We start from the raw sequence: 23,838 nt of genomic DNA on the forward strand, positions 1-23,838 counted from the left end.
AACTCAACATTTTATTTATTTAGAAACCCTTCCAAAAATAGAGTAAAATATACTTTTAAGTGATGTGAAACCTGTGAGTTTTGGGCCATCAGACCTACCCTTCATGCAAAGCTAAAGGATCTCCTGAATTCAGGTCAAAGGAAAATGGTCCCTTATGGAAAGTCAGATCCATAAATAGAAAATTGATTATTAAAAAATAAAAATGCAGGATGGGATTTATAGTGTATGTGAAGTACAGGACATGATAGTAATTGCACAAATGATGGGGTACACCAATTGGAATTGTGCTGTTGTAGCTTTACACACATGAAACGAATCAGAAGGTGTGAAATGTTAGAAGGGCAAGGCAGAAAATAAAAACCATGAACTGGTACAATATGGCAGAATTAAGTGTAAAAATAGATAACTTATCAATCATAATGAGATTTTAAATGCTTCTTTTCCAGTAAATTCTAGAGAAAGTGACCCCCCAAAAATTAGTAAATATTTTGAATTAGTAAATATTCTACCAACCAACTTAGAAATGATATTTGTAGAACATTTTCCACAAAAGCTGCATAATATACTTTCTTTTCAAATATACATGGAATGTTTGCTATGGTATACAATGTAGGAACATAAAATAAATCTCAGTAATTTTGAAAAGATTGAAATTCAGAGTAAGTTTTCTGTCTAAAAAAATTATATTGAACAGTAATAGAACATTTCCTGGATTGAAAATTATGTAACATGATTTTAAGTTACTTGAGGGTCAATGAAGAAATTATTTTGAACTAAATAAAAAGGAAAACATTGAAAAAGAAAAAAACAGATTCTTAAATTACCAATATCCGAAATCAAAGAAAAAAATTTACTACAGAAAATTAGAAACTCATATTATACATAAACATGTAAGTTAAAAAATTGTCAACAAAATATTTTTATATCAAATATTGCAACTCATTAAAAAAGTATATCATGACCAAGTGGCACAAGGTTTTTTCACCTTGAAAAATGTAGTTAAGCATATTACCAGAAAAAATGGAGAAAAGTCATATCTAGATAGATGCAAAATAAAAAAGGATTTGATAGAATTTTACTTCATGATAAATAAAATCTTTTAGTGACTAGAAATAGAAAAAAATGTCTTCACCCTAATAAAGGACATTTATGGGAAACCAGGAGCCATCCTCATGCTTAATGGGAAAAATGAAATGATTTGTCATTTAAGATTGGAAACCAGCCAAAGATATCTACTCTCTCCCTCTTTCTTTTTTTTCTTTTTCTTTTTTTAACTAAAAAACAGAAATTTATTTCTCAAAGTTTTGGGGTCTGAAAAGTCCAAGGTCAAGATGCTGGCTGATTCAGTTTCTGGTGAAGGCCTGTTTTATGGACAGCTGTCTTCTTTCTGTCTTCACCTACTAGAAGACCAGGATATCTAGCCTTGTTACTTCTTTTCAGCATTATAATGCATATTCTAACCTGTGTAATAAGAAAAAGAAACAAAAGGCCTGTACACTGTAAATCAGAAAGTAAACCTTTTTTTAATGACCCAGTTGTCTATGTGAATGTATAAGGAGTTTACAATAAACTTTATTGAAGTAACCAGTGAATTTAACAAGGTCACAGGATAGTCAGTATACCAGAACGAGTTCTCTTTTTTTAGTAATGACATATATTGGAAAATAAAATAAAATAGTACTATTTACAATAGCATCAAAAAACTTAAAATACGTAGGGATACATTTCAGTAAACATGCTGATTTTCTACACTTAAAACCACAAGATATTGCTGAGAGAAATTAAAGTTGTAAATGAGGTATTTACCATGCTCATAGAGTGGAAGACTCAGTATTGTGAAGATTTTATTTTTCCCTCAAATGACCTGTAGACTCCTAATAGATATATGATACACATTCCCAATCAAAATCCCAGCAGGTTTTATTATAGCAACTGACAAAAGTTACAAAAATTCGTGTGGCATTTGGAAGACCTAGAGTAGACAAAATCAATTTGGAAAATAACAAACTTGGAGGACTTAGACTATTGATTTGATATCAAGGCAGTAAGGTTTGGCTTAGATATAAAAATAAACTTTTTCTGGAAAGTTGAGAAGTAAACCCACAAGGATACCAACAAATGATTCACAAGAAAGACATCAAGGCTAGTGCATGGGAAAAAGAACTTCTTTGTGTCAAATGGTGCTGCCAAACTTGGATATCCTATGGGCTAAAATGAATCTCAACTCCTGCATCACACCCCACAGAATAATTGATGAGGGATGGAGTGTAGACCTAAACATGCAAAGATAAAATATAAAGCTTCCTAAATAAATCATAGCTTTAGTAAAGAGGGTATAAAATGGCATAAACCACTTTAGAAAACAGCTTGCCAATTTCTTTTGAAGTTATGTATGCATTTACACTATATCTTTTTAGGTATTTAATAAAAATGAAAAGACTAATATAAGAATATTGATAATATCCTGTATTAGTTTTCACACACGACCATAATATATGTCCATAATCCTGGTGGTTTAAAACATCAGGAATGTATTTTCCTGCATTTTCTGGAGGGCAGAAGTCCAAAATGGATGTTTTGGCAGTACTGATTCCTTCTGTAGGCTCTGGGCAAGAATCTGTTGCAGTCTTGTTTCCTATCTTCGGTAGCTGCTTGCAGTTCTTGGCATTTCTTGGCTTGTAACATTACTTCAGTCTTAACCTCCTCCTTCACATCGCTGCCTTCTGTTTGTTTCTCTCTCTACTATTTTTATTAAAGTGACATCAGTCATTGGATTTAGGGCTTGCCCTAAATTTAGCATGATCTCTTCTGGTTATCCTTAACTTCATTTCATCTGCAAAGACCCCATTTTCAAATAAGTTCACATTAGCAAGTACCTGAGGTTAGGGCTTAATACAGCATTTTTGGAGTCCTTCTTCAACCCAGCCCACTACATAGCCTCAAAGTAAAAAAGAAACACCCAAAAAAACTATCAACAGGAAAGTAGATAAAGAAATTTTGGTGTGTTCTTATAATGAAATATTATGAAATGAAAAAAGAACAAAGTATTGAATCACTGTCTGTGTGTATGAATCTCAAAGTCATTTTGTTGAGTGAAAGAAGCCAGACACGAAAAGTGTTTACTGTAAGTTTCATTAATATAAATTTCAAGAACGAGCAAAACGAAGTTAACGACAGAAAAACCCCCCCACAAACAACATTGGTTTCCTATGGTTGGGTGGAGACTGTCTGGAAACAGACATGAATGAATTTAAAACACCAGAAAGGTTCTGAGTTTTATGCCAGCTTTTTAATTGATCAGATATGAAACTCTTCGTTAGGAGTGCTAGCTAAGACCTCCAAATTAGTCTCGTGCTCTGGAGCTTTACCACTTACAGATCCTGAGTATCTGCAGAACTCACATGGACCTCCTGTGAAACCCTTAGTGGTCCAGAATTGATAAACATTTGTAAACAAAAACAAAGCCATAGCTGATGTCTATTGCCAATTGTCTATCCTTTGGCTAGCTGGAGGAATATACATTTATACCCTGTTATTTTATTTATTATTATTATTTTTTGTATAATTCTAGGATTTACCTTGCTCCAATGCAAACCTATAAAAAATATACCACATGTACTTTGCTGTTGTATAGTTTTTTAAAATAATTTCAGCTTAGGAGTTTAATATCATAAGGCCACACTTATTTTTAAAACATTTTTTATATTCTCAGCACTACCCAGCCATAACACACTTGAATAGCTATGTTTTTGATTGCCTCTCTTGAAGTAAAATGAATGTTTCTTTTGTCTGAGAATTCTGGAGATCATAAAAATATTGGCTAGCTAATGGTAACGGTTAAATATTTTTCACCTAGTTTAATTAAAACAATCAAGTTCAAAACTTTTTCCTAAGTGTCTTAATTCTATTATTAAATCCTGTTTATTTCTCAGATGTCACTTTCCTCCCTCAACCCCTTATCATTTTCTCTAGTCCTGTCTTTCACAAAGATACGCATTTGTTTTTTCACATTCTCCCTGCTTATAATATGTCTCCCACTGAGAGTGAAGAATTAGCTAATATGGAAATCTAAGTGGAGAGCACAGTGTGGAGGGGATGCCAAAAGTGTATCTGGAAAAAAAATATTAAAAATTCAGCAGAGCTCTAGCTGGTTTGGCCCAGTGGATAGAGTGTTGGCCTGCAGACTGAAGGGTCCCAGGTACGATTCTGGTCAAGGGCACCTGCCTGGGTTGCGGGCTCAATCCCCAGTGAGGGGAATGCAGGAGGCAGCCAACTGATGTTTCTCTCTCTCTCTCCCTCTCCCTTTCTTTCTGAAATCAATAAAAATATATTAAAAAAAATATTCAGCAGAACAGGAGGTAGTTGGATATACCAAGGAGAAAGGAAAAAAATATGAAGTAATAGGATGCTGAGTGCTCAGCTGGGTCATCTCCATAGTGTTTTATCTGATAACTGTGGTAGGGAATTTAAAGTTCATTCTTACTTATTGGAAAACACAGTAGAAGTAGTTTGAATATCAGATGGTTTTTATAGATTTTAGAGAGAGGAAGAGAGAGAGAAACATCTATGAGAGAGAAACATCTATTGGCTGCTTCCTGCACTCCCTGCACTGGGGATTGAGCCTGCAATCTGGGCTTGTGCTTGATCTGTAACCTTTAATCAAACCTGTAACCTTTTGGTGCATGGGACAATGGTCAAGCGACTGAGCCACACTGGCCAGGTCATCAGATGGTTTTTAAGTTGTGGTTATTAATTTCTACATTGTGATGTTCTAGTGGAACTGTACAGTTGATTGGCTGCATGTGACCTGGAAGCAGTCATTTAACCTTCCTGAAGTGCTATTCCATTATCCCTTATAATTACATATTCACAAAATATAATGAAGGAAAGGTTTTGTCAATCAATTAAGACTGAAGTGATTAGCTTTTTAATCAGTGGGTTACTTGTAGTGGCTGAAAGTGAAGTGAATGGTTAAGTAGTTTTATAATGACTTCAGGGAAGAGTAATGAAGAGATGGAGCATATACTAAACTTTATTTTGAGGTGAGCCTGAATTATTCTGCAGGCAGAAAGGTGGAAAAATCCAGCAAGTTTTGAATAAATTGGTTCCTGAAAATCTGTTCTTTATAAAAAAAAAAAACCTGCATAAAGAGAACCAGATATGGCATTAAACATTATTGGTATAAAAATGCCAAAATGATTCTTTTCATAGAATAATGGGTAAAGTAAAATTACATGTGAAAAACATGAGATCATGAAAATTACATCTCCCTGGGGACTTTCTACTTTTTACCCTTCAAGACAGATGGAAAGAGTTAGATGAAATGGGCTGTAAGGGCAGTAACCACGACCCCTGTGCCTCTTGTAGCACCAAGTGGGCACCCAGTCAATACTTGTAAGTTCATTGATTGTTTAAAAGTCTTTTCATCTTATTTTGTTCCTGCTCCAATGACACATGTTGCCAACAAACAAAATTTTGAAATAAAAATTACCCTTAGGATTCTGGATTTGCTTGTTCTTTGATTTTTAGTGGTCACTGTTTTTAAGGTTGTTTCATCTGGCATATGTCCCTTCTGCCACTGGGAGAGATTGCAGAAGGGTTGTGCCTTGCCTTCAAACAATACTAGGGAAATATATATATATGTGTGTGTGTGTGTGTGTGTGTGTGTGTGTGTGTGTGTGTGTATATATATATATATATATATATATATATATATATATATGGAGAGAGAGAGAGAGAGAGAGAGAGAGTTAGAGAAAATTATAAATTCATTTATACAGAGGTATCCTTTAAATTTATGGTTATATATAGGATCTTAGCAATAATATATATATATATATATATATATATATATATATATATATATATATATATATATATATATATTGTGTTGATCTTAAATATATATATATTTACTTTTTTATGCCTTTAGATTGATATTCAGATTGTAGCTCATTATTGTTGGGTTTTGGTGCTATGGGTTTACGATTGCTAAGATCCCACAGTATGAATCAAAGAAAGCCAAAAAACCTGCACTTGTTGCCAAGTCTTCCATCTCATTAGATGTGAAACCTTGGGATGATGAGACAGATATGGCAAAACTAGAGGAGTGTGTCAGGAGCATTCAAGCAAACGGCTTGGTCTGGGGCTCTTCTAAACTGGTTCCAGTGGGGTAAGGAATTAAAAAGCATCAAATACAGTGTGTAGTGGAAGACGATAAAGTTGGAACAGACATGCTGGAGGAGCAGATCACTGCTTTTGAGGACTATGTACAGTCCCTGGACGTGGCTGCTTTTAACAAGATCTAAAATCCATCCTGAGTCCGTGCCCTTAAATAAAAGCTTGAAAGAGAAAAAAAGAAAAAAAAAAAGAGATTGCTAAGATCCTATATATAACCATAAATTTAAAGGATGCCTCCGTATAAATGAATTTATAATTTTCTCTAACACTCTCATTATAAATATCTTAAAGTTTCTTTTAATATAACCTTTCCTTTTTTTTAAATATACTTTTTATTGATTTCAGAAGAGGAAGGAAGAGGGAGAGATAGACTGAAACATCCATGATGTGAGAGAATCATTGATTAGCTGCCTTCTGCTGGCCCCCTACTGGGGATTGAGCCTGCAACCCCTGCATGTGCCCTTGACCAGAATTGAACCTGGGACCCTTCAGTCTGCAGGCAGACACTCTATCCACTGAGCCAAATCAGCTAGGGCCCGCCCTTCCTCCCTCCCTCCCTTCCTCCATTCCTTCCTTCTTTCCTTTCCTGCCCTCCCTCCCTCCTCCTCTCCCTCCCTCCCTCCCTCCCTTCCATTACCATTGAGAGTATTATTTATATTCTATAGCTATCCACTTTTGCATTCAGCTTAGTCTCTGTCAGCCAAAACACAGTTTTAGGTTCCTTAGCAAGCAAACAAAATGCAAACCCCCAGTGTTGATAGAATCTGTGGTGACGATGAAACATTCTTCAGGGTTTTTAAAAAAGTATTTTCCCATTTTTAAATGTATTTTTTAAAATTTCATCTAAAGAAACAAACTTTGATTTAATAAGAAAAAGCCCTGCTATTATTATCATAGAACTCAAGATTTAGATTTTAGAACATTAGCTTTTATTGATTTTGTTTTAAACAATAGGGGCAAGCATTTGGCCTATGGGGTCAAAGTAAGCTAAATAGTGGACTAAAGACAGGCAGGAGCACCAGGTGATCTCTCACATTCATTTCCAGCTCAGTAATTTCATTCACTAAAATTCATTTATTTCATATCGGTCAAATACTAACTTTTCTAAATTTGGAAGAAAGAGCAGTATGGAAAGGACATCTAATTTGCGAGGCTGTGGGTCAAAGACCTGTTGTTTGGTTACCTTTCCTGACTTCGCTTTGTCAGGGTTTTTCAGGAAACATAGCACGTTGTTCTGCATTCCATCGTAGACTTCCTCTATCTTTTCAAGGTACCTGTCCCTAGTGCCAGGTAGACTCATTACTCATACAAATCTAGGTTATATTTTTTCTAGGAAAATTAATTACTTTATCCTGGCTGCATATGGTTAGCTTGTCAGCAGGAAAGCTTGAACATATTTTGGGCCATTTAAGCAGTCTTTTTTTCTCTTTCTGCACAAAGTAGTACACTAATGTAGGTTAAAATTAATGTATTTTGTAATACCAATGGTTTGCATGGGAGACTGGAGAATTCCTTCTCATGCTTATTGTGAAGTGCTAAATACTTAAGTTCATGATCATGAGTAAGGGCACAGACTGAAAGCAGATGCCGTGGGCTCAGTGTCCACCTTGGAAGACCACAAGCGTATGAACACTCATGTTTAGTGTTCTTTGCACATCTTATTATTCTAAAGGATATACTAAATGGAATAAAGTATCTTGCAATTTCAAGGAAGTAAGTCTATTTGAGAGCATTTTAAGACACAAAATGACTTTTTGAGAAGTAATAATTGCTTAAGTCTGCTTTGTGTGCTAGACATCCAATATCCAAACATATGCTAATAGGACCTCTAAAATTGTCTTTCTACAGTTTTATATGACTTGTTTATTCTATAAAACCATGATTGGTAATGTTTCTTTTTACTTTAAAAAATGTCTTTTTTGAGCTTACAGTTTTTTACTGTCTTCTAGGGAAAAATATTATTTTCTCTAGACAGGAATTTGAAGACATTTTTTGAAGTCAAGAAATTTTAAGACATTCCTTTATACATACTTTGTAGCAGGGACCTATTATTAACTACATTAGTTGAGTTCTTGGAATCTTGCCTGTATACATATAAACAAACATTTCACATGTCAGGTGCCTGTGGAAAGTGCTGTTATAAAGTAGACATTTATATTATTTGCTATAAAACTTTTCAGTCATTGTAAGGATTTGGTCCATTTGAAGATATATTTGCAGAGTTATCTACTGAGAGCTACCTCTTTGATTGCTCAGTTCTTTTTAGATGAGTGTGCCGAATTATGTTGCTACATCATTAAAGCAGTATCTGTGTTATCCTATTAGGTCTAATAAGTTTAGGCTTTTGTATGGCATATCTTATTTTATTTTATTTTTTTTCCATATCTTATTTTAAATAACAAGCACTTATATTATTAGCAGATAGCTGTCTGTCTCCTTTACAGACATCCTGTGCACCTCATGAGGCATTGTCTTTTAGCCTTTCCTTTGGATCTGTGAATGGCCACCTAGTCCCTGTTTTAACTCTGTCAGTTTCGGTCATTGTTTTTTCCTGACCTTGCCTCAAACTGCTCTTGATGCTTATGATAGTAGTTGAAGTGCAAGAGTTACAACTATCACTGCCCCATCCATCTGTTCTAAGTCTGAAACTCCTAATACATTTGGCCAAGGAATTCCTACATACCTTAAATGTCTTCAACCTTCAGGTAAGTGGCTCTTCCCTTCACGTGTTGCTAGAAAATGGGGAGTAGTTTAAGGCAAGAACTTGCTGACCCTCTTGCCCTTTTTGCATTTTTGTTTGTTTATTTGTGTTTTGACAATTTCAACCCCCTACATTTCCAACATAGCAACCCTGAGTCCCAGACAGACCTGTGGCTTTGCACTGTTCTTGTCTCCTGTTATGCCCATGTTTCCTAACCCTAACGCTGCTAATTTAGGATATGTCAGGAGTGATTCTACTTTCTTGTGTTGCTGAAGAAAGTAAATTTAGTACAAATTGGGACCTATTTACTCTCCCTCTCTAACATGTATTGTTAGTCAGCAGTGCTTCAGAGGACAATAATTGCTCTTTGGAAAAAAACACAAACCTTCTTTTATACCTTTCTGAATATGTTTTAAACATGACTCAGCATGTTTCAATTTTGAACAAAAAATTAATGATATGAATGCTTTGTAATTTGTTGCCTCTATATCCCTATTTTATTTCATTTCATTTTTTGTTAATCCTCACCTGAGGATATTTTTTCCATTGACTTTTAGAGAGTGGAAGGGAGGGGGAGAGATAGCCAGAGTGCGAAACATTGATGTAAGAGAGACACATCAGTGGGTTGCTTTCTGCACTCATCCCAACGAGGGCCGGGATCAAGCCTGCAACCGAGGTATGTGCTCTTGACTGGAATCGAACCTGAGACCCTTCAGTCTGAGGACCGACGCTCCAACCACTGAGACAAACCGGCTAGGGCTGTTTCCTCTTTTTAAAATTTAGTTTTAAAAAATGAATGTACTTTATTACTTATTTAAGCTTTATCATTTAATTAAAGCTTTCTTTTCATTGAGCATCTAAATCTGTGTTGTGTCTTTTTTTTTTTTTTGAGGGACAATTCTGGATTCCTAAGAAAAACAAACAGGGCTTTTCTCTTTTCATGCTATCAGTTTTAGGGGACATATTGCTTCTTCGGTACTGTCATACCAATAAATCATCCTAGATTACTTGCACTCTTACAGTACTAAAGTATACCATGCATTTTAAAGGAAATCTGCTATTTTCTTTTCCATCAGATGAGCAATGTGAAGAGACTGCGGCCCCGGCTCAGTGCTATTCTCTTTAAGCTTCAGTTTGAAGAGCAGGTGAATAACATCAAACCTGACATCATGGCTGTCAGCACTGCCTGCGAAGAGATAAAGAAGAGCAAAAGCTTTAGCAAGTTGCTGGAACTTGTATTGCTAATGGGAAACTACATGAATGCCGGCTCCCGGAATGCTCAAACCTTTGGATTTAACCTTAGCTCTCTCTGTAAAGTGAGTTGGTTTTTTTTTTTCCTTCTTTTTAAGCACATATTTGCCTGCACACTTAGTCATAGAATGTCAGCCCTGATTACATTATTTAAATCTTTTTGTTTTGGTGTGCTCATTATCAAGAACTTGAACTGAACCATGAACCCAAACCCAGAGTGAACTAAGCTAATTTACTCAACCTCTGAACTAAATCCAAATATTAATTTTCTGTGATCTGCAAATCCAACTGAAGGATTTTGTTTAATAACAAAATTATGTTGTAAACCTATGCGTTCTCCAAGTAATGAAATGGAACATCACAATATTATTTAAACCTAGTTGATATTCAATTCAGTTACCTCTCATATGAAGGTATATATGTTGAGACTTGCTTAGGATTTCCACTAAAATTTTTACCTTTATTTAATTATTTCTTTGCATTTATATTTTTGCAAGCAGACTAAAGGGAGAGAAAAGTGAGATTGTTTTATGTAAGGAGGAAATTATTATTCTATAAAGGGGAGTAAACATAACTCAGATTTTGAAATGTTTCTCTAAACATAACTTTAGAAGATATGGAAATGGAGCAAGTTTAGAGAGTCTTTTTCTGCTGGGTTCAATGTTTTATGTAACAGAGCTCTTTCCTAAGCAATGGGCCACTGTAATAGTGCTTTATTGATCTGCTTATAACAAATTCTTCTCAGTTACACATCACAAGAAAAGCTTTCTCTTGTTCTTGACCTGGTAACATCTACCCTCCCTGACTAAGGAATTTGATTATTGCTTTTGCCAGTTAGGAAGGGAAGGTGAAAAACAAGTTTGGCTTTAGCTGTGGGTTTGCTGAATAGTTAATCTCTTGGTACTTTTGTGACTTTGCTTACATGAGTTCCCCGACGTAAACCTCCCACTAGTATCAGCGCCTTTTTATTTTCCTCTCCTTGCTTTCTTAGTCTTACATCTTCTTTGTAGATCTGGATGATGTAATTCATAACACATCTATTGAAGACTGCACATTTATAGAGTGCCAAGTGCTTGACCTGATCATCTCATTTAGTGTTTGTGATTAATACTTACTTAGCATATGTGGAAGTTATATTTTTCATATTTAACCCATTAAGTGTGATTAAATATTTTAATGGAGCTTATATACAAGAAAGTTAAGGCAGCATAGTTGAGAGAGCCTAGCTTTGTTTGCTAAGGGAGGCCAGATAAACATTCAGAGAGGGATACTAGTAGGAATCTGAACTGTATCTGGATGAGTGAGTGGATGTTCCCTGAGAGGAAAAAGTATTCTAAACAAGAATCAGCAGTTTGTATAAAAGCCTCTCTCATGGCATGTGTTCGTACACGGAGTGATCCTGTACACCTGGAGCCTAAATGGGAGAGGAGTGGAGAAAATTGAAATTAGATAGTAAATTCGCTTAGATGGTGAAAAGCCTGAAATGCCATACCTTATGGTGAAGTTTTTATGGAGACATTATTTCTATAAGGCAGTGATGTTATCAGTTATCTTATAGGAAAATAATTTTAATAGCCATATGAAAAAGTACTGTCAGTGCAGTCACTGTTTGCCAAACATGTCTATTTAAATTTAAATTAAGCCCGGCTGGTGTGGCTCAGTTGAGTGTCTGGCCCTTAAACCAAGAGTTGCTAGTTCCATTCAGGTCAAGGCACATGCCTGAGTTGCCAGCTTGAACCTCAGTAGGAGTCAGTCACTCCATGCTTCTCTCATCAGTGTTTCTATTTCTGTCCCCCTTTCCCTCCTCTCTCTAAAATCATTAAATTTAAATTAATTAAAATTCAAATAAAATTAAAAATTTAATTCCTCGGTCACACTTGCCATGTTTCAAGTGAATCAGTATCCATACATACTGGCAGTGAAAATACAGCACATTTCGGAAGGTTCTACTGGACAGCACTGGTTAGAGCAGTGGTTCTCAACCTCTGGCCCTTTAAATACAGTTCCTCATGTTGTGACCCAACCATAAAATTATTTTCGTTGCTACTTCATAACTGTAATGTTGCTACTGTTATGAATCGTAATGTAAATATCTGATATGCAGGATGGTCTTAGGCGACCCCTGTGAAAGGGTCGTTTGACCCGTCGTTTGAGAACCGCTGGATTAGAGGTTGACTGTGGGAGAGACTAGGTCGTTGACAGCATGTGATCTAGGAGCATGTCAGAGAAAATGTAGCTGAGCAGATAGAGAGGCAGGGCAATGTGAGATGAAGGGAAAAAGGGGAGGGTCAAAGATAACGCCAAAGATACTGACATGTTTGAAGTGGTTGCTCAAAAAAGAATGAGGTTGCTTTTGGTGTTTCCTTCCCCTTGTTTACCTCAGCATCTTAAAGGGCATCTGATTGATGGGCCTTATTCAGTTATGTAGCAAATGTTTAGTGTCCAGTACATAATAGTCATTGTGCTTTGAGATGATGATGGACCCAGCTAAAGTAGTAATAGAGAGTTTTTAGGTAGAATGGGACAAAGGGTGGAGGGGGAGTGTACACATTTAAGGAACATCTAGGGAATTGTCAGGGAGTGGGAATTATGAACTTGGAGGCTAAAGGACAAAGAGGGACGCTATACTGCCAGTTTCTGGGGAAGCAAAGGAAGAAAAGACAGGATGCAGATCAAGGTGGGGGAGAAGTTCACAACTACAAGAGATTGTTTCATGGTGCTAAGTGTCTGTTGCTCTTCAGATTTTGCATCTCAAAACTATAGCCAACTCACAGAGTTGACCACATACCCTCCCTTCCTGCTTCCTCAAAAGACAATTGTCCAGGAGAGCTTAGGTCTGATTAATGAGGTGGAATAGCCTAATACAGTGCTTGGTACATAGTAAATATTCAATAAATAGTGGTTGAATGAATGACACTACAGTAGACACAGTCTTGTGTCTTAGTTTTTATGTAGTTGAAAATAGACATCTCATATTGAGATATAGTCATTGATGCCTAGTAATTTTAAAATCTTTTACAAATGCAATGCATGCTGTTACTATTTTACTACAGTCATTCTACAAACCGGCTAATCTGTCTCCAGATAATAGAGTTGACTGTATTTTTAGGCACTGAGATTGGATATTTTAATCAACCCTCTTAGGAGACTTCTGTAGTGCAAGAAACAAAATAAATACTAGAACTTCATACTTTTTATTAGCCTACACATCAAATTGAAAGCATATATTGAACAAGATGATATCACATCATGTTGTGTGTTTTTTTTTATCAGAAGTAGCAGCTTGATCTTTGACAATTACTGAATTTTCACACTGACTATAAAACATTTGGTTTGATCATAAGCCCCTGTGCAAGGAATTCCAAATTTACTTGACAGTTGAAAGACAGGATTATATTTTAATCTGTTAAAACATGCTGGGTGATCCTGTGACATATAATATTCTATATCCAAAATTTTTACTTATAAATGTCCTTTGTACATTTAGCTCACATCTGAAAAGTGCATGAAAATTTGTATTAAATTATTAACTTTGCACAGGTTAGAATAATTACATGAATTTTGAAATCCGTATGCATTGTATTTTATTTTGAGTGCTATAGTATATCTTTGTATACACTTGTAATTGAGATGGCTAACTAAAATAACTCGAGTTCAGAGAGAGAAAAGTGTTTGTCTACTTACACCCCAAAGATTAGATATGGCTATGATAAATAAATATAAAAGTGAAAAATTAGATATAAGGTAAACATAAACTAGAATCTGTTATTAAGATGTAAATGAAAATTAAGGTAGATGCATGGGTTTGAGGCTTTCTTTTGGTAAAAATGAAGTGCAAACATGGTGATGAAATGTTTCATGATCTAAAAATAGTAAATAGTGGTTTCTCTGATTAGCCAAAGCTGAACTTGATAGGAAATTTTGCATGTGTATTGTTTTAAAAGAAAAATATGGTGTGGAGCTATGTTCTTATAAATTATAAGTGAAAAAAATCCATTACAACTATCTCCCTACCCTCTCTCCCCCTTTCTAATCCTCTACAAATATGTATAAAGGGCCTGTTAGGGCTTGACACTCCAAGAGAACCCTCATAGTAAATGAGATACAAATGTGGTCTTTAATTGCAGTAATTCTACTTTTAGTTTAAGTAAAATGGAATAAATACCTTGCTTTCTGATGGCACAGCTTTTCAAATAGATTAACATTAGACTTGTATTTTAGGACAATGAATGGACTACTTCACATTCATGAAAGTCCTTGAAAGCTATGACTAGACCTTAGATAAAAACTGGATAATAGATAAAATGAGGTTATACAATTTTTTTAGGAGCTTTATTGATTAAAAGCAAATATATATTTTTAGAAATTTCATCAGCTTGGTAACCAAGGTGCCTACCTTGAAAAAGTTATATGTGGTTTGTGTTGAAGTTTGTTCGCTAAAAAACCTGTTGGTAGGGCCAAGGTCTTTTTTCCCCCAACTAGATCTAGCAAAAAAATAAGTTGACCCAACCATCAAAGTTGAACACCTTATTAAAATATACTGTATGAGATGATTTTAACTTGTAAATATAAAAACTAATGTTATCAACCCACATGCAGTAACTATAACATGTGTTTAGTAATGTTTACTAATGTCTAATGAGGGGTGTGATTTTTAAATAACAAATAATCTCAGAAAATACAGCTGAATTATCCTATATAATAAAGAGCTAATATGCAAATAATCATCACACCCTCGCACTGGGGCCGGGGAACCTGAGGCTGCACCCCCTCCCCCTTTACGGGGCTTGACGGGGGTAGGGCCAGCCAGGTCTGAGTCTTACGCGATTTTGAGGCACGCGCGGGTGGGCAGGACTTGACTCGGTCCCGCGGTGCGCCCCAGACTCTGACAGGAGGGTGATTTTCATATACATTTTACTAATTTTCTTTCATCTCTGACACTTAGGGCAAATAGCAATATTAAAATATTTCCTCTAATTAAATTCCTTTACTGTGCATGAATTTTGTGCACCAGGCCACTAGTGTAGTTATATAAGGTAGCACTTTGTTCTAGGTAATTATACTAACTTCCTACATTAGGATAATAGATATAAATTTTGGAAGAGTGTACCAACTGTAATAACTAATTTTTATCAGTATTTGTGCTGTTATTTACAGAGAAAATTGTAGAAACAAGTAACAATTGATTCTGCTATAAATTTATCTATAGCATCACTTAGAAGAGAATTCCTATCCTCTGTGGGAATAGAACATGTGGTAAGTTCATCTCAGAGAGAACTCATCAAAGGGTGCACAGTTTGGGCTGTAGGGTAGGAGTTAGGTGCTAAACGGGTATGTGTGTGTGGCTTGGAAGACTGATTTTTGTCTTTTGTTTAATTTTCTCTTTTCTAGTATATACAGATTTTATCTGATCTTCTATATATTTCTTTTACAAGTACAGGTCACAATTGAATAACTTTACCAAACTTTGGATGGGGAACTCTCCCCCCCCCTTTTTTATTATATCCACCAATTCTAGTTATTTCTTAAAGTTGTGAACAGCTCCTCTTTTAGGACCCTGACTCTGAACCCAGAGTGCCCTTTAAGAAATACTCATATATCAGACCCACACCAGATTAGCATGCATTGATGTGCATCTGGCACTTTTTTAAAAAAGGTCCCCAGGTGATTTTAATGCACAGACTGAACTGAGAATCACTTTATGTGTCTTCTGCCCTACTTCCTTTTCACAGCATACAAGACACTTGATTGGTTATCTGGAACCAACCAACAAACATAAACAAGTAAAACCTAACCAACATAAAAACAAACCAAAAAAGAAACAACTCTACTTCTTCACTTTAGGATGAGTGGTGAAAATATTTCCAAAAACTGCTGCTTCTCTTTATTGCCAAGCTGAGTACTATCATGAGGCCAGAGGAGTGAAAGTAATATGAATTTCAGGCACACAGTGGAACTGAAATAAATTGATGGTCAGTGTCCTGAGTTACTTTGCAGGGTTCTGCCTTGTACAGGTGAAGTTTCATCAAAGGATGCACAGTCCTGGGGTTGTGGGACAAATACAGGAGACAAATACATTTACCTGTTATAGGCAGTTTGTATTTTGCCTACCTGTACAGACACACAGGTTAATATTGTGAATCATTTTTTGTGAAATTTTGATTCTTGTATGTCACCTTTTCCTTTACTCTATGAAATTAGTTTTAAGAAAGTTCTCTGCCAAACAAATCCATTGTTCCATCTGCAGTCAATGTTTTAGAACTTGAGAAAATTTTTTATTCTTTATCAAATTGGCAAAATCACACTAGTAAATTTTGGCACCCTTTGAATGTAAAGCAGTTTTTGGCCAAAGACTTGCAGATAACAAATGCCATTCTTATTTTACATTCAGCCAATTAAATCACTGAAATACTGACTTCCAAAGCAATGTGAAACTATTTAGAATTCTTAAACCCTTTGACTCATTCATTAACACATGTAATGTATGGCATTTTCCAAGGAACATTTAATTGGCTTTAGTAACTAGTGTTTTTGATATATATATATATATTGATTTCAGAGAGGAAGGGAGAAAGAGATAGAAGTATCAATGATGAGAGAGAATAATTGGTCGGCTTCCTCCTACATGCCCCTCGCTGGGGATGGAGCCAGCAACCTGGGCATGTGTCTTGGCCTGAATCAAACCACGACCTCCTGGTTTGTAGGTTGATGCTCAACCACTTAGCCACACCATCAGGCCTAACTAGTGTTTTTGATAAATTTTATTCACATTACCTCCATTTGGTTTTTCAACTGCTATTAAATATTGTAAATTGGAATTATTCTTTTAATGGAATTACAAAAGACAGAGTGGCTTTGCTTACAGTCAGTAAAGCCACTTGTGTGCAATAGATCGTGGTCTTATTACAAGCATTGCTAATCTGTTACACTTCCTTTCTCCCAAACACACAGCCATAGAGCTCCCCTCAACACCTCACTTAGTAACAGCTCTACAAATGAAAGGTAAGATATAAGTCTTACCTTTCACCCCTGATTTTTGTGTTTTACAAATGAAAAATCCAAAATTAAATGGCATGTTCCATTTTTTATACTCTAAGAAGCTTCATATCTAGGTCTCTTTATCAAGGATCTGAATTTTTTCTAGATTTTGTGCATCACAGGCAAAACATGTAACATGGTCTACACTTACCAATGGTATTTATGAATATTTATTCTTAGATGGTGGGGAAGAACATCGTGATGAAATAGGTGTATACCGAAACCAGACAAAGGCATTACAATACGAGGCAACTTTAGAGTAATAGCATTCATAAACATAGGTGCAAAAATTATCAACATATTACAAAGCAAAACTAACTATATTTAAAAAGTATAGCCCATGACTAAATGGGAAGTATTTCAGGTATGAATGGCTAGTTCAACATTTGAAAATCAGTAATTCAATCCATCATCACATCAACAGGTTAAAAAGGAAAAATCATTTGAATATATGAAATATGAAGAAAAGTCATCTGATAAATTCTATTATCTGTTCATATAAACTCTCAACAAACTGGAAATAGAGGGGAAGTTTCTCAGGTTGATGAAGAATACCTACAAAAACTACAGCTGGCATCATATTTAACAGTAAAGAACAATGTTTTCCCCCTAAGATAGGGAACAAGGGAAGGGTCTCTCCTCTCACCATTCCTGATCAACATTTTACTGGAAATACTAGCTAATGCAATAAGACTAGAAAATAAAAGATATATGGACTTAAAAGAAAGAAATAAAACTATCTTTGTTTATAGGATAAATAATTGGTTATGTAACCCTCCCCCCCCCCCCCCCAGCCTCACCCCTCCCCCCCCCCCCCCACACACACACCCACATACAACAAGAAACCTACTTTCTGGAACTAAAGAGCAGTTATAGCAAAGTTTTAGGATATGAAGTTGACATAAAAAGTCAGTTGCTTTCCTAATACTCGCAGTGAACAGTTCGGATTTGAAATTAAATATCTTTATGTTAGCACAAGAAAATTAATACTTAGGTTTTAATATAACCAAGTATGGTACAAGATTTGTGTGAGGAAAACTACAAAACTTTTATGAAAAAAATCAAAGCAGATTTAGTAAAAATATATATGTATATATTTTAGGTTCATGGAAAGGACTATTCAATATTGTTAAGATACCAGGTTTTTCCAACTTGATCAATAGGTTCAATGCAATCCCAGTCCAGATTCTAGAGGGTTATTTTATGGATGTTGGCAAACTGATTATAAAGTTTATATGGTCAGCTGAAAGATCCATAATATGAGAAGACTGACATTATCCAACTTCAACACTTACTATAGAGCTCCAATAATCAAAGCATTGTAGTAGTGGGGGGGTGGGGGAGGAGACAAATAGATTAATGGAGCAGATTAGAGAGCCCAGAAGTAGACCCACGCAGATATAATGAACTAATCTTGACAAAGGGCCAAAGACAATTCAATTAAGAAAGACTTGTCTTTTAAACAAATGGTACTGGTGAGTCTGGATACATACATACATGCTAAAAAATGTATCAGACCAGACCTCATACTATTCCAAAAATTAACTTAAAGTGGATCATAGACCTAAATGTAAAATGCAAAAATAAACAATTAATAGAAGATAACCTAAGAGAATATCTAGATGATCTCAGGTGTGGTGAGGGCTTTTTAGGTTGCACATTAAAAGCATGATCCATGAAAGAAAAATTGGTAAGTTGGACTTCATAAATTAAAAACTGGTCTATGGAAGACACTGTTAAGAGGGTCAAAAGATAAACCACATACTTGCAAAAAAAAATATATGATAAAGGGCTATATATGAAAAGGGTATATGACAAACCCTTAAAACTGAACTGTAAGAAACCCAATTAAAAACAACCTAATTAAAAAATGGTCAAAATACCTTAGTGGATACCTCACCAAAAAGGATTTACAAGTGGCAAATAAATGTCTGAAAAGATACTCAACATTATACTGTCAGAGTAGGCAGTTGGTGGGTTATTAAGAAAAGATAAGGGATCAAACTAAGCCTGATTAAATTGGGAAACAGCTGTCACAGTCAGCTGCGGGTAACTGGAATGTTCTGGACATCCTGTGCTTAGTCCACGAAGCTGAAAAGACAGCGGTACAGTCACCCCACGTGGTGGGGGGTGGTAACCAAGGTTGTTCCACTGGATTAATTGGGGAAGGGGAAAATGGCAAGGGGGAATTCCTATCCATGAATTTGCTTCCACTTAGAATATCTTCAGTTTCTTTCTTCAGTTTCTTATAATTTTTCAGACGTAGGTCTTTTACATCCTTGGTTAAATTTATTCCTAGGTTTTTGGTGTGCGTTTTTGAAGTAATTATGAATGGGATTGTTTTCCTAGTTTCCCTTTCTAGGAGTTCATTTTTGGTATATAAAAATGCAACTGTTTTCTGTATATTTATTTTGTATCCTGACACTTTAATGAATTCATTTATGAGTTATTCATTTATAGTAGGTTTTTGATGAAATCTTCAGATTGTCTCTATATACAGCATCATGTCATATGCAAATAATGACAGTTCTACTACTTCCTTTCCAATTTGTATGCCTTTTATTTCTTCTTCTTGTGTGAACGCTCCACCCATGAAAGATGGTTTCTGACGTGTAGGAGAATGACTCAGCACAGGGATCCTGGGGGAATGTCCCTTCAGCTCTCTACCCATAGCCACAAACTCCAGACTCTCTTCATGAGACTGTAATTTGCTTCACCTCTCTCCCATGTAGCCCAGGATGAGTGGCTGCAAAGGAAATTTTGTCTGTTGGCCCTTTAAGAGGACAGCTGTATCTCTAACAAACTAATGTCTCCTTGGTAGACAGAATCCCTGCTAATTTTCACATGCAGATGTTATGTGGGCACCTCTTCCTGGCTCTCCAGCTCTGGGTTGGAGAGCCTGACTTTGGGTTGAGACCTCACACTTCTCAGGGGGAGCCCCCCCCCCCCCCCCCCAGCCAAGGTATCCCTCTGGAACAGTGGCTCTCAACCTTCCTAATGCCACGACCCTTTAAATATAGTTCCTCATGTTGTGGTGACCCCCAACCATAAAATTATTTTCGTTGCTACTTCATAACTGTAATTTTGCTACTGTTATGAATCGTAATGTAAATATCTGATATGCAGGATGTATTTTCATTGTTACAACTTGAACATAATTAAAGCATAGTGATTAATCACAGAAACAATATGTAATTATATATGTGTTTTCCGATGGTCTTCCACTGGTTCTCAACCTTCTAATGCCACGACCCTTTAATACAGTTCCTCATGTTGTGGTGACCCCAATTTCATTGTTACAAATTGAATGTAATTATTGTTTGCGGGTAGTTTTTATCGTGCTAACAGGTGGCACAGGCCATTTTTGCTAATTTTTTTGCGCAAATGGCAACGTTCAGTAAAATTACGATAACTTTAGTTTACGTATTTATACGTTACCCGCATTCTACCGCTAGTCTATAAAAAACGTATTAATACATGTCCCATGCTCTACTACACTGGTAGAACGTATAAATACGTAAAACGTATAAATACGTTTCCTGCATACAATGTGTGAAAGCATAGTGATTAATCACATAGTGATTAATCACAAAAACAATATGTAATTATATATGTGTTTTCCAGTGGTCTTAGGCGACCCCTGTGAAAGGGTCATTCCCACAGGTTGAGAACCGCTGCTCTGGAACCTCAGCCAGTGCCCAAGGAGCAGGGCCAGCCCTTTTGGCATCTCTGCCCTTCCTACCAATCTCAGTGTGGCTTCTGTAAATCCTTGGTTATAAGACTTCCTTTCAGCTAGACTTCATTTGGTTATTCAGGTTCTTGCTTTATACTTCAATTGTAATTCCAATTGGTCCTGGGAGGAGATGAGTGTAGCTTTCACCTACTCTGCCACCATCTTGGATCCCAATATTAGTCTTAATTAAAACAATTAGAAGTTAAAAAAAAAAACTTCTACATTTCACCCATTTATGTTAACTAATTAATATTGGGCTATTTTTAATCTCTTTTTGAATAAGGGAATAGAATAAATAAACAGAACATTGAACAATACAGCTAAAATTTTAGTAAAACACAAAAGTGCTTTTTATATTATAGTTTCTGTGCTGACTAAAAGCCAAAAGAAATATGTTAAAAATATAATTTAGAGAAAGCATATCTGGTAGGATATGGTATGAACCAGTTTACTTTTATTATATGGGTCTATATTATTTATATAATTTTCTTGCTTATTTAATGTTTCTACCCTCATTCTCATTTTAATGTGAAAATTAAGTAAAAAGGTAAAATTTTTTTATATATGAATGCTGTAAATTTATCTAATTATCTATTTTACCTAGTATTAATAGACTTCTATCCATCTTTGAAATCATTATAAAAGTTGCATTAATATATTAAAATTGTTGTGGCAGTGCCAGCATAGCATCTTTTGTTAATATTAACATTTTTAATTCCATTCTTTTTGGAGAGATACATTCTCTTTTTGAAAAAATTAGGGAGTGTTTATTTTTAGTATATTTATATATCAGAAAATATTATTTATTCTGTAATTGTGGGTTGGTTTCTTTAGTGAAATTGACTTTTTGAACTGAGCAAATAGCCTTTTTAAATATATATATATATATATATATTTGTATTGCTTTCAGAGAGGAAGGGAGGGGGAGAGAGATAGAAACATCAATGATAAGAGAATCATTAATTGGCTGCTTCCTGCATGCCCCCTACTGGGGATAAGACCCCCTACTGGGCATGTGACCTTCGCTGGAATTGAACACAGGACCCTGTAGTCCGCAGGCTAATGCTCTATCCACTCAGCCAAACTAGCTAGGGCTGAGCTAATAGTCCTTGTAAGTTTGTATTTACACATCCATTTTTGTGGGGATACCTTTAACTTATATTTAAAGATGTTATTTCATATATTTACAAATCACTTTATTCTATAAGGGATTTAAGATGAAATATAATGTTATTCTGTATACTTGTTTAAGCCTGTTGAAGGTCATACTTTACAGGTGTGTTTTCATCCAACCATATTCATATATTTTGCCAGGACTAATTCATTAGCAATATGGAAAGACTTGCTGTTTGAACTATAGGATTCAGGTGGTGTTTTATGAATTTAATAGATAAAAGAATAGAAAAAAGCGTGCTCTCAGAATTATAAATGGCCTGAGGGTAGAGGGTAGAGGGTGTTGATTGTCAGAGGCTTCATGGCTAGACTTATAGGTTATAGAGCTTCAGTATTTTAAATTCCAATAATGCTCTTTTGTCTTATTACCATTTGTGTCCACTGTGTTTTTGAGAATTTCATTTCTTTGGATGCCTAATAATAAGACCCATTAGAAAAAGACTTTTTTTTAGAGGAACTGTATTTATAGTGGTTTAGAACTTTGAATTCATACAAACATGGGTGCAAATCTTGGCTCTACCAGCTATCTAATGCGGTTCACTACATGATCTTACAAATAAATATCTTTTGTTCCTTCCTTAATAATGGGTATAATGATAGTTCTTTTTTCACAGGGATGTTGTGTGTTTTAAGCAGAATACTTTTATACTGTCTCATAGTAAGTGCCACATAAAATATCTGCTGCCTTCATCCTCAGCATTAATACTATTCACAAGCTAGGGATTTGTAGGAAGTGCATGGGGCCATCACAGATGCTCATAATTTTGTCATCTTTTCTAGTAGTTGGTCAGCAATGTCTACAACATCTAAAATAGTGCTGTTTGTATACATATTTAGATTATAGGAACATAATGAGAAGAGAATTACTAATTTAACAATATTCTTAAGATACGTTTTATTATAGAGAGAAAAGGGTTACAGTCTTTGGATTACAAAAATCAGCAAGAATATACTAAGGTTTATTTTAAGAATGTTTTTTATTGTGACTACACAATAGAATGTTCTTTAAATGTCATCCAAATTTGTGCTGAATACCTTAGAAATATTCCCAAACCTTGCATTGTAGCAACAAAAAACTTGTACTCCAGACTGACAACTAGGCCATGATTTATTACAGGATCTGCTTTTAACATTATTTTGTCTGGAATGAACAGAGCAGTTGAAGAAAGTCCATCCATCTCTTTGTTTATTTGACATCTGTGCCACATTAGATGTACCTTAAAGAAACAATATATAAATAAGAAATTCTACTTAACAGTGATGATTACTCATCAGGAAGATAAATCTCTTGACAATAATACACAAGGAATCCTGTCAAGCAATGTCTGTTAAATTTAAATGAAGCATATTTTAAAACCGGAATGAATTTTCAAAGCAAATATTGTAGTTTCAGTTTCTTTCCAAAGTTAGCATTACAGAATGTGTTCATGTTGTTCTTTCTCTTCAGCAAAACTGTCACTATCTCCCAAACTTTCCCCTTCTAGCTCAATCACTGATTATGTTTGATATGAGAAATTAGTAGCAATAGAATGTGCCCTCTGTACTGTTAATGTTTATCAAGAAGGTTAAAAAAATTGAGCAGCAAGTAGATAAAGATTTTGACAAATACATTTTGTTGTGTTTTCATGCTGTTAGAAGGAGTCTGTTATTTTTTTATTTTAATTATTTGGGGAAGGAGGGAGGGAATAGAGTATTTGAGGCAAGAAGAATGCCTTGGCAATATTACGCAGTTTTTTTCTGAAAATGTTAGGACCTGAATAAA

General features: G+C 35.3%; 1 protein-coding gene across 2 annotated transcripts in view; it reads left to right on the forward strand.

The window, feature by feature from the left end:
• Nucleotides 1-23,838, forward strand: part of DIAPH3 (diaphanous related formin 3) — a 558,347-nt gene that overhangs the window by 304,957 nt on the left and 229,552 nt on the right. For both annotated transcript variants that reach the window (XM_036299517.1, XM_036299518.1), the window contains one exon: nucleotides 9,958-10,197. In XM_036299517.1, coding sequence (XP_036155410.1) covers nucleotides 9,958-10,197 — 240 coding nt within the window. The remainder of the gene's footprint in view (nucleotides 1-9,957; nucleotides 10,198-23,838) is intronic.

This window comes from Myotis myotis, unplaced genomic scaffold, assembly GCF_014108235.1.
Source record: "Myotis myotis isolate mMyoMyo1 unplaced genomic scaffold, mMyoMyo1.p scaffold_m19_p_3, whole genome shotgun sequence".
NCBI classification, from domain to species: Eukaryota; Metazoa; Chordata; class Mammalia; order Chiroptera; family Vespertilionidae; genus Myotis; species Myotis myotis.